The sequence below is a fragment of the Rattus norvegicus genome, chromosome 1, assembly GCF_021556685.1.
Source record: "Rattus norvegicus strain SHRSP/BbbUtx chromosome 1, alternate assembly SHRSP_T2T, whole genome shotgun sequence".
In the NCBI taxonomy this organism is placed as follows: Eukaryota; Metazoa; Chordata; class Mammalia; order Rodentia; family Muridae; genus Rattus; species Rattus norvegicus.
The window spans coordinates 248,164,722-248,179,716 of NC_141534.1; the positions used below are offsets into that span (position 1 = coordinate 248,164,722).

At 42.6% G+C, this 14,995-nt stretch overlaps 1 protein-coding gene across 3 annotated transcripts in view; it reads left to right on the forward strand.

Moving 5' to 3' along the window:
- Positions 1-14,995, forward strand: part of Exoc6 (exocyst complex component 6) — a 144,496-nt gene that overhangs the window by 98,648 nt on the left and 30,853 nt on the right. For all 3 annotated transcript variants that reach the window (XM_087584679.1, NM_019277.2, XM_087584680.1), the window contains 2 exon segments: positions 1,446-1,587; positions 14,608-14,681. In XM_087584679.1, coding sequence (XP_087440805.1) covers positions 1,446-1,587; positions 14,608-14,681 — 216 coding nt within the window.

Consider the following 14,995-nt stretch of genomic DNA (forward strand, 5'->3'; position numbering starts at 1 on the left):
GTTTGCATTGGCTTTTATCTCTGCAGTTTTTGATTGAGAAACTGACACTGCATATCTGATATTTTGTTTTTGCTCTGCACAATGCCCAAATGCTAAGAACCCATCCATAAGTAGTTTGGTTCTAAGACTAGAATGTCAGACTAGACCTTTTAATGTGTAATTTAAAGAACAAATATTCTAGTAAGTTATGAACTGTATTTGTTGTCCTTGTGACCATTCACACTACCTCTGCATAAATATTTTTGTATTAGTACACTGTAGCATGTATGTTTGGAAGATGGATTTTATCATTTTGTCTCCCCGTTTGCCTTTGCGATTAGTAGGAAGAAAGAAAACACAGTTACCAAATATCACTGGGCAAATGTTTGTTAATTAAACTGAGGAAAAACATGGCATGTCCCTTGAAAGTCATTATTTTCCTAACCATAATCCTAGATCTTTGACTCCCACCATGGGAATCAGCCCATCCCCTAATCATATAATCGTTTGCAGGCAGCCACCCTGGAAGAGTCATACTAGAAAACTGTGCCCTAAAGGAGTTTATGTATACTCTGTTAAACGTGTGCTTGAGTTAGAGTGTGGGGGCACATGCCTTTAATCCCAATGTTCAAGCAGAGGCAGGCAGATAGATCTCTGGGTGTTCAAGGCCAGTCTGGTCTACATAGTGAATCCCAGGACAGCTAGACCTATGTAATGACACCCTGTCTTTATATATATATATATATATATATATATATATATATATATATATATATATTTTCAGTTGTGTAAGTGTAGGACAAACATTCAAAAACTTTTTTAAGAACAATTTTAAGAAAATTGAAGTAAGGCTGTCAGTAAAAATTCATATCATGTCATGTATATGTCAGTGAAAGAAAACCCTGAGTATTAGTTTCTGCAGTTAGACGTAGTGTGCATCTGATTGACTAGAAATGCAGCTGAAGTGGAAGGCGAGACAACCCTTTCCCCCACGGTAACTGTGACTGTACCATAGACCAACCTGCTGAGTGGAGATGAGGACTCCAACTCCAGTGGTGTTGATTTTAGGTACAGCTTAAGTAGTAATAACAACAGAAGTTAACAAATTACACAGTTAACTTCCTTTGTTCTGTCTTCTCAAAACATACAAAGGAGAGCTTAGGGGGCGTGGTATGAATAAACCGCTTTGTCAGTATTATGATTTAATGCAATAAATGCCATGTTTCCATGTGCATTGAAAAGTGTTACAATTATAAAAGTTTTCCTCTGTGCAGTTAGCACTTTAATAATATTGTATCCTGAGAAGGATGAGTGTTAGTTCTTTGAAGAGTACAGACCCAGAAAAGCCAACAGTCAATACTGTACCACTAAGAAGAGTGTCAGGTGTACCGTCTTGTGATACTTTGCGACATATTTCCATGTTTGCTTGTTTACATTTTGCTTGTTTGTTTGTTTGTTTTGCATAGGGGAAAGTTGCCCAGACAGCTTGCATGTCAGCCTGCCAACATCTGTCCACATCCTTGATGCAGATGCTCCTGGACAGCGAGTTAAAGCAGATCAGCATGGGGGCCGTACAGCAGTTTAACCTAGACGTCATACAGTGCGAATGTAAGTACACACCAGCCAGCTCGCACGCTTTCTCGACAAACCTGTAGTTAAACATTTGGGACGCCGTCTACAGTAGGGCAGCTTGACAAGAAGGAAGAAGGCCCAAGCTAACTAAATTTTTGGCAGCTTTAGAAGTAAAGCTGACTCCTTCCTAGGAAGAAAGAAATGTCTCAGTTTCCCACCACAGCCTCAGAGGTTCGCTGAAGTGCTGGGCTAGACCAAGGCTACGAAGAGGTGGTTTCTTCCCTCTGGCCATTCTGACCTTTCTGGGATTCTCCTCAGGCCTGCTGTGAGTGAGGGAGACATCCCCAGTGTGTCATGCTCAGCTTTCCTAAACATGTAGGTTTTGCTGAGAGGCCTGGTGGTGCCATCTCTACAGCCTGTTCCTCACTCCTGGCAGGTTTTCTTCCAGCCTTGGCAACTGCACTTATTTTTCTCCATCATTTTGTTTGGATGGTGAGGTTTGCATCTTCCATGGTCTGGTGTTGGCATCAGTGAATGAGCTTTAGAGCTTATGCTATTAGCTCTGTTACACATGCTTCAGATAGGATTTTATCAAACCTGAATAACTCGGTGCCTGGAAACTTTGGGTCGTTTTCAGGCAGCATTCTCAGTGAGTGGTTCCCTAACTAAATGATGAAGATTCCCGGTTGACAAAGGGCTCAGACATCTCCATTGACCATTAAAAGTCACTGGGGCGCAAGAGAGATATTATTTAAGGCACTAAAAATGTCAAAAACCTTCAACTAAAGTGGAAATAACATTTTTTCAGCAATAAATGTAAAGTATTTGTCTGTCCTTTGTGTATAATGTATTCTACTAGGGGAAAAAGCTCTGCTTTTTACTTGAAAGCAATTCTAACTTTATTTTATCAGAAACCTTTTTTTTAATCAAAGTAAAATTCTCATTTATAAAATATCTACTTTGTATTTATTAAAGTATTTGACTCCAAACTGCACCTTAAGATTTCCTAAGCTCACATCAATTATTATTCTCCTGCAGATTATCTGCCCCTCCCTCTCTGCCCACTCTTTCCCCTTCTCTTCATTTCCCTCTCTATTTTTAATTTGATTTTAATTAGTATAGAAAGCAGTGGATTTCCTTATAGCATTTCATGCATACAGAGTTTTGGCGGATTACCCCCACATCAGCCTCCTCCCTTCCTTCCTTCCTTCCCCTTCTGCTTGAGCCTTCTACCTAAACATTACGTTTTCATCCCCTTTTCTTGTGCTGAGACACACTCTAAACACACAGCCTAACACGGAGCAACACCCCCAGCATAAACTGGCTTCTTAAAATTTTTAAGACGTTGTGTTTTGAGATCATTACAGTCTGATATTGCTTTTGTCAATATTTCACACACATATTGCCTGATTTATTTTGTATTATTTTGTCTTTAGTGTGGCTTCAAATAACTAGGTATTTGGCCAGCTGGCTGGTTCACCGGGTAAAGGCAGTTTCTGCCAAGCCTGAGTTTATTCCCAGAACCCACCGTGGTAGAATAAGAGAACTAAGTCCCACAGTTGCCCTCTGACCTCTGCGTGTGTGCTGTGGTGTAACCATGAGCTCCCCTTTGTGTATGCACACAGAATAAATAAATATAACAAAAGTTTAATAATAATTGGCACTTAAACCTCTTGTTGTGTTAGGTTGTCTTGGTTACATATACTGCTGAGTGATAGACATTTCCGTTCATGTAGGTAGCTTTCTGGTGTCCCGTTCGTTCGTTCGTTCATTCATTCATTCACTCATTCACTTTACATCCCAGTTTCAGCATACTCCTCATCACAGCACCCACTCATAGAAGTTCTTCTCCAAGCCCGCCTTCCTCTCCTCTTTTGAGAGGGGGAAGCTCCCCTCTGGCGTCACCCCTTTCCCCGCTAATCAAGGCAGTCCATTTAGTGGTGCAGGATCCACTGGCAGGCAAGCACCAGGCTCAGGGATAGCCCTGGCTCCAGTTGTTGGGGGACTCGCATGAAGACCAAGCTGCTCCTCTGCTACGTGTGTGCAGGGGGCCTAGGTGCAGCTGTGCCCACTTTTTGGTTGGTGATTCAGTCTCTCAGAGCCCCCAGGGCTCCAGGTGAGTTGGTCTTCCTGTGGAGTCTCTATCTTCTTCAGGTCCCTCAATCCTTCTCCTATCTCTTCCATAAGACTCCCAGAGTTCCAGCAAATGTTTGGGTGTGAGTCTCTGCATCTATTTTCATTGGCTGTTAGGTGGAGCCTCTTAGAGGACAGTTATGCTAGGCTCCAGTCTGCAAGCATAACAAGTGTCATTAATGGTGTCAGAGACTGGTTGTTGCCCATGGGATGGGTCTCAATTTGAGGCAGTCATTGGTTGACCGTTCCCTAAGTCTCTGCCCTATCTTTGTCCCTGCACATCTTGTAGGCAGGACAGATTTTGAGTCAGATGTTTTGAGGGTAGGTTGCTGTCCTTATCCCTCTACTGAGAGTCCTGCTTGGTTACAGAAAGTAGCCACTTCTGCTGTAATCAACAGACTCAAAGCAGCCAATTAGCAAGGAGGCCAAGGGAGTATGCTTGAACCTTTCTCAGAAGGGGAAACAAAATAGATTTGGAGGCGGATGGAAGGAGGGAACTGGGTGGGAGAGGGGATGAGAGAAGAGTGGGGCAGGGGTGGGGAGATAATAGGTAGGGAGAACAGGGGAGAGAGAAATGGGGGGAGGGCAATCTTTAGGATGTGCCAGAGACCTGGGATGGGGGGAAGGCCCCAAGGGATCTATGAGGCAGCTCTAGCTTTCTTACCTCCCTGTAGAGGACTGTAGAAAGGCATGAACTATGACCTCATCCCAGGCATTGCCTCCCGGGCCTCTCTAGGACATTTTCTACCTCTAGTCATTCCTTTGGGCAGATACTAAAGGCACCATTTGGATCTCTCAGAGAAAAACCAAGAAAGAAAATGTTATCTGGCATCGTGTGCATGAGGGACAAACTTTATTCTGTTGGGCTGAGTCTCTGTCCCCAGAGATGTAGGGAGAGAATTCCTTTAAGATTCCTCTTGTTTGTCTCTGCCTTTTAAAGTTTATCATGCACAACTACCATGATCGTTACATTTTTCTTGTCTTTTATTTCCATTTTGACTTTTTTTTTTGGTAAACTTATCTAGTTTCTGTATGTATGTTTGTCATGGCATGCATGTGGCATTCAGAAGACAACATATATATTTAGGAGCAAGTTCTCTCCTTCTACCCTGTGGGTTCCAGGGATCAAACTCAGGTCATCAGGCTTGGTTGCAAGAACCTTTGCTGACAAGCCGTTCCACTGATGCCCTGTGATCGCTACTTCTTCATATCGTATCACATATTCGGTACCTACTGAATAAATATAGACTACATTTGTGTTTATTTTACTACCCCCAATGTTAAGTATTCTTTTCCAAAATGTATCTTTTAACTTTTAAACAGTGAATTTATAGTATAAATAATAATGAACTCTCTCATACTTTTTTGGTAGAAAAAATATACACTCTCATCCACTGGCGATTTTTAGGGATTGTTGTGTGTATTAATCACGTGAAAATGAAACTTTCTCTAATATTGTAAGTATGTTAAGAGAATTAAAAGAATAAGTTTGTATCATGTTTTAAATAATCATTTTTAGGTCTAGGGAAAAGTAGTTTTAAAATATAAAGCTTATTTTTTGGTTTTCTACATACTGGCACAGAAAAAGGTTCAGAGGAAGAGGAGTTTGACTAGATGAGGAAGGTGGGGCTAGAATGCTTATGAGTGTGGCTGTCTAAGCATCATGGCGTTTGCCTGGGGTATGGAGAGCAAATATAGGTAGTCTGATAAAGGATCTTAGAGGTCAGTCACTGGGCTTCCCCACCAATGGTCATGACACACAGACTCTTGCACTCCTCCATGCTGAGGTCATCTGGCACTGGAGACAAGAGTTTCAAACTGTCTGTTGTTCTATGACCCTGCTGTGTCCAGTCCTTCCTGGAACATCTGATTTGAAGGGTTAACCTATGTTTCAGAGAATGTGTTTCCATGAGACACACAGTGCTCTGCTGATGGATTATGTTGACCTGAAACCATTTGCTTTCTGAACTTCTCTTAAGTGAGAAGTTGTGTTGTAAGGCTAGAGTTCCCACTGGTCTCTAATGGGTCCTTTTGTAAGAAATGTTCTCACCAAAAGGAGAACGCCCCATAGAGCTGTCTTTATACACATTGCAGAAAGTTTGTCCTTTTCCAGTTGGCCCCAACTCCTTCCACAGCTCACAGCTGTTCAGGTGAGATACAAACTGGATTCCTGTTGCCTGCATCCCCTGCGTCTCATTTGGTCACGTGGGCATCAGAACCATGCTACATGTGCGTATAGGAAGAAGATATGCCTCAGCTTTCTGTGGCGTATCTGCTTAGAGTCATGCACCAAAACTAACCTCTCATCCCAAGTTAATTCTATAAAAACTTCTCTTTATCCTCTGAGCATTCTACCCATTAATTTGGCTCTCTTCTCTTCATTGCCGTTGTCCGATGCTGTGGTCTAAGGATACCACTGCAATATGCAGTTGGGGTATCGAGCACACTGTTCTGTATGCTGTACTTTATTAACAAAACCCAAACCGCAGGGCATGGTGGCACATACTTATAATCCTGGTACTTGGGAGGCTCAGGCAGGAGGATTGCTACAAGTTCAAGGCCATCTTAGGCTACATAGTGAGAGCCCTCCAATGTTTTAAAAAACAACTGCAAAGAAGCCCAAACTAGGCTTTCGTATTGGCCAGCATGTACTTTGAAATAGCCAAAGCTATGGCATTCTAAAATCCAGTTTTGACAGGACTGGGAGGCTGGCACAATCTACAACATGAGGGCCTCAGTTCTTATTGCCAGCACCCCTGGGGGAAGCTGGGCACAGTGGTACACATCTGCAGTCCCAGCTAGGAACCAGAGACAGGTGGATCCTGCTGCTCATTTTGCAGCCAGACTAGCAGAATCAGTGAGCTCCAAGTTTCCTGAGAAACCATGTCTTGGAGAACAAAGTGGAAAGAGTGTGTGTGTGTGTGTGTGTGTGTGTGTGTGTGTGTGTGTGTGTGTGTGTGTGTGTTGTACTGTGTGGAAGTCAAAGAAAGAAAAACTCATGGGAATTAGTTCTGTCTTTTCCCCCATGCCCAAGATCAGCCTCAAGTTGCCAGGCATGGTGGCAAGTGCCTTTACCATTGAGCCATCTCTCCAGCCTCACTGAAACTTTTAAATCAAGACTTGATGGGATCTATATCAAGAAAAGTTCAGCTTAATGTCATGGAAATAAGCTGGATCCGGAGAGAGGCTGAAGTCAGAGAGAAGTGCTAAAAGACTTAATTAAGCTTTTCCTTTTCAAAGATAAATCGAACCCTGTATTAGAAAGTGGAAATACAAACTTGAGAAAATCGATTGCAGGCGTTTTGAAAGGGGGAGATATATAAAATTAGTGAATTAGTTGAATGTGATTGGATTAAGATGACTAGAGTCAGAGACACAGTGAAGAGACCTACAGAATACATCTTATGATTAAAGGAGGGTGTGAAGGGAGAAGAAAGGAGATGCTTAGGCACACAGGGTAGATTAATGAAATTCTGTGTCCCCCATGGAAGGTTTTTTTGTTTTTTTTTTTTTTCTTTTTCTTTTTTTCGGAGCTGGGACCAAACCCAGGGCCTTGCGCTTGCTAGGCAAGCGCTCTACCACTGAGCTAAATCCCCAACCCCTTCCCCATGGAAGGTTTATGAAGGTTGCATAGTGATGTGCTCATGGTGAAAGCCTGCGAATGCTTATTTGTTGAAGAGAGAAACAAAGACTAAACCAGGACACCTCTATCTGCCAGCCACTTATGGAGTCCCACCTTGTAAAGAGTTAAGGCCACCAGGTCATGCTGCACTTCAAATCCGGACATTTAACTCTTTAATGTAAACATACCTGATGATTATTCCTTTTTGAAAACCTGATATATTGCAGAACTGTAGACAAATGACCTTTTACTCTTCTGAGCTAAACAACCAGGGTTTCTTTGTTTCCTTGTGGGATCAATTTCTCCTATTCGATCATTTTTCTTTGGAACTTGTTCTAGCTTTTTTTTTAAACTACCTTTTGTGGCAATCCTGCATCAAACCTGATTTTTAAATGTTCAGATCCAAGAGCTTGGAACTGCCTGTGGACTTTTGAAGAACTTCTGTGTGTTTGGAGTACTTTCCTCCCTCTTTTTAGAGGTCTTACCAGCCCAGGCTGGCTCCACTTTCAGTTCCAGTTTGGACTCTGCCATTTGACTATCAAGATGCCTCAGAATTCCCCCCACAACACAGGCTTCAGAGTTTAGGATTTCCCAGATAATCCTACTAAGAATGAGAGTCCAGAAATTGTCCGGCAAATGGAGAGTGCAGAGCGCTGGGGCCATCTGTTAACTGACCCCTTCATATTTAGGAGGTGCTTGGCACTTAGAAGATACAGCACTAAACAAGATGGAATCGTGGCATCCTTACCCCAGCGAGGAGTCAGTAACTTCATTGACGAATATTTAAAACTGTTGAATTCTATAAAAGTAGTTGATACTTTCAGAAAACAGACACATTTATGAGTGAAATCTCATGGAGTGTCAAGCAGGGTCAGTGCATGTCTGGTGGGCATGCTTGCCCATCTTGATCATAACCACAGAACCAGTATAACTCCATGTTTAGAAAAGGAGGAGAGTGGGAACGTGTACGTGGGGACTGCAGAGCTGAGTGCCTCCGAGCCACGTCGAGTGGCTGAACCTGTTACAGAACAGGATACATTTCTTCTTGATTGAGGCTGGTTCGCCCTGCTTGTCACAGTGCTAATCCTGATTCCGCACGTTTATTAGTGTGTTATGCCTCAGTGTAGGTACCATGCAGATAGAAGCATACTGAAGAAAAGATATATTCTCTTACTGGATTGTTAGAAGAGTGTCTCAGAAGTCCTTTGCAGTACTGACAAAATGCAGGATATGACCAAAGCATCCGGGAACCAGATTCTACTCCATATTTAAAATAATCCAGACTAGATATAGAATATATTTGTAATATGTTTTAGATTTAGATTATATATTCATATTTTCATACATTCTATATATACTTCTTAGGATGTTATGATCTACTAAGAGTTTAATATCTCAGATACATAGGTATTAGGAAAGCACTGTTTCAATCTGGGCAGTGGTGGGGCAGGCCTTTAATCCCAGCCCTCAAGAAGCAGAGACAGGCAGATCTCTGAGTTTGGGCCAGCCTGGTCTACAGAGGGAGTTCCAGGACTATAGTTCCAGAGCCACACAGAGAAACTCTTAACTTGAAAACTACCCTTCCCAAAAGAAGAAAGATAAAGAGAAGAAAAGGAAGGAAGGAGAGAAAGAAGAAAAGGAGGGAGGGAGGAAGGGAGGGAGGGAGGGAGGGAGGGAGGAGGAGGAAAAAGAAAGCACTGGAGCAGATCGCTGGCACCTCGTTCTCTGTACTGAATATTGAATGCAGGGCTCTGTGTTTGCTCAGCAAGTGCTTTACGCTGAGCTGCACCCTGGCCTTTTCTGCCCTGAGACAGTGTCTCACTCAATTGTCATGCTGACCTCAAACTCTTAGACCCTTTGCTGGGATTACAGGTGTGCCAGCCTGGTGGCCAGCTGGACATCTGTTTTAATGGTTTAGTCATTGGGGCATGGATAAATCTCCAGGCCGTTCATCATTTTGGATAAAGGCTTAGCACCTAAAAGCTAAACAGAAAAAGCAAACAAACAAAGCCCCCCAGCAGCAGAAATCTTTGTATATTTTTGGTTTTTCTGATGGAGGCCACGGTCTTATGGCCTGACTTTAACCTTGGTGGAGATCCTCGTATCCAGATAAGGGTACTGAGAGAAAGTCATGGACTGGTGTAAGCAGACCACTGAACGCTGCTGCATTGTTTGGGTGCCAGATTTCTCCCACACTTACTAGCGCTCCAAATGTTGACTGAGTGTCTCGCTTAGGTTTACTTCCAAGAAGTGGAGAAGACTAGATATCATCACTGTGTCAAATGGAATGATAAGTATCGTTACGGCTTCCATCTCTCTGCTGCCAACCATTTGTCAGAGACAAGAATGCTAACTCCTGATAACACACGGCAGCTTCTGTATTAGGGAAACCACTAGATGGTGCCATTACTCACTCCTTATGATGCATCCACACAGGTATTTGGCCTATCCAAATTTGAGTTCAAATCAGCTATTTTAATTTCAGCTTTACCAAAAAGTGCACATTTGTGCATGAACATGTATGCACACATGCAAATAAGTAGATAAAATGTAAAAAGACGTTTTCATAAAACTTGACAATTTTTTTTAAAGAGAAAGGGAATAAAAACTGGGGTTGACAAGTTGACCTGCAAATTGTCCTCTGATTTACATGCATGCACACCCATCACACATGCATACACATAGAGACACACATGTACTAATAATGAATGTAAAAATAAAGTCAGGTTAGAGGCAGCAAAGATTGTATTTGGGTTGTGTTCTTTTTTACTTTTTGTTTTTAGTTTAGTTTTGTTTTAGACAGTTTCTTTGCATAGCCCTGCCCATCCTGGAACTCAACCCATAGACCAGGCTGGCCCGGGATTCAAAAGATCCCAAATGCTGACTGGTGTGCCATCAGCTTCTGGTTTAAGATTATGAAATGAGATATTTAGAATAGCCTTCAGTTTTTTAACGCTAAAAAGCTACATTAAATACTTTTGGAAGGCCAGAATCATTGTACACATTAAAACACCCTGACAGGCGTGACTGAGGAACAAAGATGACCCTGCAGTAGGGAACAACACTGATGGTTGTCATTACTAAATGATTGCTTGAGGGCAAACAAGGGACCCCTCAGCTATGACAATCTGGCTGAGCCGAGGAGCTCGACCACATCAGGGATTTCCAAGTGTTTTATGGGTCATGAGTCATGATGGCCAAGAACTGTGCAGTACTGCGTACTCCTCCGCTCAGCATACATTTGTTATTTCCTGTACACCAGGCACAGGATATCTAAAGGTTAAAAAATCTTTGCTTCCCAGGAATTTTCTGTTCAATGGAAGAACTCAAAATTTTAGTTTTGTTGAAGAGTGCATTAGAAATATCCTCTTACCCACTGTTATTCGATGTCTATACCCAGCGTGGGATAGGATTTGTGTGTACACCACCCAGTAGCCACATGTGGCTACTGAATTTAAGTTAGGGTGGAATAAAACGGTCTATTCTGTACTATGTTTAAAGACCATTTCCATCATCCCGGGAGCTTCTGTTGGAGCTTCTGTTGGATCACGTTTTTGTAGACCTAATCAACAATCTGGGTAATATGTTAACTGCAGGTTGAATTTATTGCTTGTTTCTTTTCTCTCTGTTCATGTATTGAACTCTCATCGAATGTTTATTACTTAGGTGGTAGGAATTAGGAAAGAGAGTGTGATTCTATCACTGGGGAGTTCCTGGTTTCATGGGAGAACCTAGACAAATAAGCAGTGAGAGGGCAGCAGAGTGGGCAGTGTGGTGGGATTCACACAGGAAGCTATGGTAAAAACACGGAGGAAACCACTTTCAACATGCAGGGATAATGGGTGGCTTCCCCGGAAGGTGATGATTGAATTGAAGGCTAAGTAAGAGTTACACCGGTGGAAGGAAGACTGCTCCAGGCAGGAGGATCAAAGGCATTCTGAGAAGAGCCTGGTGTGTGCAGGGAGGCCTGGGCAACCTTGTTTGGAACGAGTTTAAGAAAAGTCTTAAGAGATGAGGCCAGAGAAGTAGGCAAAGGCCACTCGTAAAAGACCTTAGTCTTGTCTTACTGTGAGGGTGGCGGTGAACCATTAAAGAATGCTAAACTTTGAAATGCCCAAGTAACAATTACATCTGACATAAACCACACTGGAATCAGAGGGAAGAGAAGCAGCCAAGAGAGCAGATGGGAGTGTTTGGTAATCCAAGCAAGGAATGCTGATAGCTTGAGCTGAGAGAGCGGTGGCCGAGACTCTGGAGGGACTGCAAGGTGACTGTGTTTGTGCTCTAAAGAAACAAAAGTATGAAGCTGCCAGTCAAATGGAGTGGTCTGTTATCACCAATGTTCTCTGTGCTGTACTATTTGAGTCTGCTAACTCACCTTCTACCTCTAAGAAATATTTGAGGAAAAAGACTTGAAAGTTAAACCATCTTTTATTCCTAAGAAGTATTCGAGGGAAAAGCCCAGAGAGTTATAAACCGCCGGCATGCTTTGTCTATATTTGTTAAATTCCCCTGAGAAAAGGAGACTGTGGTGAGAGGCTGAATACTTGGTCAGACTCTGGATCAATGGATCAGGCGGCAGGCGCCCCCTCTACTGTGTGGTCCTGGGCACTCATTTCACTCTTAACTTTCCTGTGCTACAAAAGGAAGAGCTGGGCAGCTTTAACCTGCACTGACTATGGGTATTCATGGTGGGTGTCACTTTGCCTGAAGACTTGACTTTACAAGCTACCGTCCATGTGTCCTGCTTGCCAAAATCAGTTGTTATAATGATCAAAGCAGATGGCATATGGGAAAGTGTTTTATGAACTGTAAAATGCTATACAAATTTATGATATTATAATTTCAACGCTAAGCTTTCGGCTTAATGCCAAGCCAGTGAACTTTTAACTGTCATGTCTTAAGCAGGAATTGAAGGGGAAGAAACATAACAGATTCATTATTTTTTTCTTTTTAACTTCTGGTGCCAGGAATTTTATCAGGGCCTTGTACACCCCAGAAAAAGGCTCCACCACTGGTCTAATTCCCCTGTCCCGATTGCTTTCAGTATGGAAAAGTTCTGAAGCCAGAAACGGTGGCACACACCCATGATCCCCACTTCTGGGAGGCTGAGGCAGAAGGACCACAAGTTTGAGAACTCAGCATCTTACGATTGCAAGCATAATCGAAATCGAGCTGCTTTCTGTGCCTCATGGGTAAAATTAATGTGATTTACAGGAAGCCACTATGTGATCCTAGGCATTTTTTTTTTAAATTAGAAGATGCTCTTTTTTTTAAAGGATTTTTATTTTGGGGACCGTGCAAGAGTATTTCCTCTGCATGCATGCATATATGTGCACTGTGTACGTGCCTGGGGTCAGACTCCTGGAGTTGGAGCTTCAGATGATTGTGAGACACCGTGTGAGTGCTGTGAACTGAACCTTGGTCCTCTGCAAGAAGGACAAGTGTTCCTAACCTGTGGGCCATCTCTTACACTCTTCGAAGACCTTTATTTTTAAGAGGCTATTACAACGTATCTTATCATTCTTCAATTAAAATCTCATAGGAAGAGAAACTCCGTTATCTGGGACATAAAAAGGAACAGTGGCACTGCCACGGTGTACGGCGCAGGCTGGAAGGTGGCGCTGACAGGAGTTTTTATGCTGTCAAGTAGGAAGTGGCGAGAGCTTACTATCAAAACTGCCCTTCTGGTACCAGAGGGCCCAAGAAAGATGTTTCAAGCATCTGTTTCATATCTTCACCTGGACCCTGGCAGAGGACCAGGAGGTGTTCGTGTTGGGGGAGTGATGGCACCTCTTGGTTAATTATATCCAAAAACTACACATCATGGGCTTTAACACCCGTTCACTAACCAGGTCCACTGCACTGCAGTACACCCAGTCGTGGGAGGCTGAGGCTGGAAGATCACTTGAACACACAGATGTGAGCCCAGTATGGACAATATATGGCAGCACTATCTGGGGGGACAGGGGAGGAGGTGGGAGAGAGAGTAGGGAGAGAAAGAGGAAGAGGGAGGAGGAGGGGGTAGGAGGAGATGACAGAAAGAAATGAAAGAAGGAAGGAGGGAAAAAAGAAAGGAAAGGAAATAGGGCACACGGGTGTGGGTAAGAAGGACAGGGACACAGAGAGAGAGAGAGAGAGAGAGAGAGAGAGAGAGAGAGAGAGAGAGAGAGACACTGACAGAGAGAGACAGAGAGACAGACTGACAGAGAGACAGAGAGGCAGAGAGACTCAGGTGAGCCATGACTTGTGGGAGAGGTCCTTGTCTGTACTGTGCTTACCCTTACTGAGAGCCTAGCCTGCAGTTGTTCAGCTGAGAGAATAAACCAGACAATTCTGAATTTTTTTACAAAGAGAAAAAAAGATTGTAGTGCTACTCTAGGGAATTATGAAAAAAATGGTAGTTTATTCAAAACAGTAAAGGAAAGATGAATACATTCTGGCTTTTCTAAATTCTTTTCGTTCTCTCTGATAGCTTTAACATCAATCCTCAGTCCTTGCTCTCTCCCTCGCCTCTTGTTACCGTTTTGTTCCTCCAGCTGTTAACTCAGCTGACCATTTCCTCTTCCTTTTTTCTTCTCATTTTCAAGAACTCACTCAGGCCTCCTGCTTCAGCCCCCTAAGCAGTTAGGCTGTCAGGATTAAAATTCTTACAGTACAAAGATTATTGAAAAATACCTTGAATTTAAGAAAAAAATCTTAGGATGTTCTTTCACTTTGAAAAAAAAAATGACCAAGCGACATGTGCAAATGTTCTCGAATTCGCCCAGACGTTGCTGGTTAGACGTTGTTGGTGAGACGTTGTTCCTGTGATCCGCGCGAGAAGCTGACTTCTTACCGTGGGACCTGCTGCCCTGTTGTTAGCTAGACATGAGATTTCTAGAGTGTTTGCGGTATAACTGAGCAGATGTTTTGAACTGCATTGACACCCATGGCATTGGTAGTTCAAAGTGCTTCTGTAATCACTCACCCAAGGCCACAAAGAGTCAAAAAAGTTTACTTTGATTGAAGTATATTAGTACCCCAGAACCCTGTGTAGGGTATCCCTTCTACATGTATTTTGGTTAAAGGTTACAGATTAAATGGCAGGCTAGAAGTTTAAAATTATTAGATTAGTTGTGGTAATGGGTACAGAGAGCATATTCAGTCTAAATGGAAAGTTGTAAGTGGTCTTCATTTGAAGCAGTTTTATATAAATATTACAGTACGTGTGTAATGAGCAGAAATGCAGTGATCGTATACTTACATATTTTTCAATCTTGTTCTAATTCCTTTTTATTTTCTAAAATTTTACATATTAGTGTTTGCCAGCTCTGAGCCTGTGCCAGGATTCCAAGGGGACACCCTGCAGCTGGCCTTCATTGACCTCAGACAGGTAAGCTGTGACGATGGTCCCCACTCAGTCTCTCCTGCCTTTTATCATTTTGTCCTTAATGTACCAGAACGCTTGTTTCCTCGGAAAAACAAGCCTTTAGAAGACGCTTCTTCTGATGACTGCATACTCGGCAGTCTCTGAACTCTCATTCACATGGTTTCTCAACTCTGGAGTATCCCCACAAGGAGATGTAATTTATTCATTTCTTGGAAATATTTCTTAATAATTTCATGGTTATACATAAAAATAAGTAGTAGTAACATCATTGTTACCACTCAAATTAAATGCAAATTAATTATTACTTGAAAGTCACC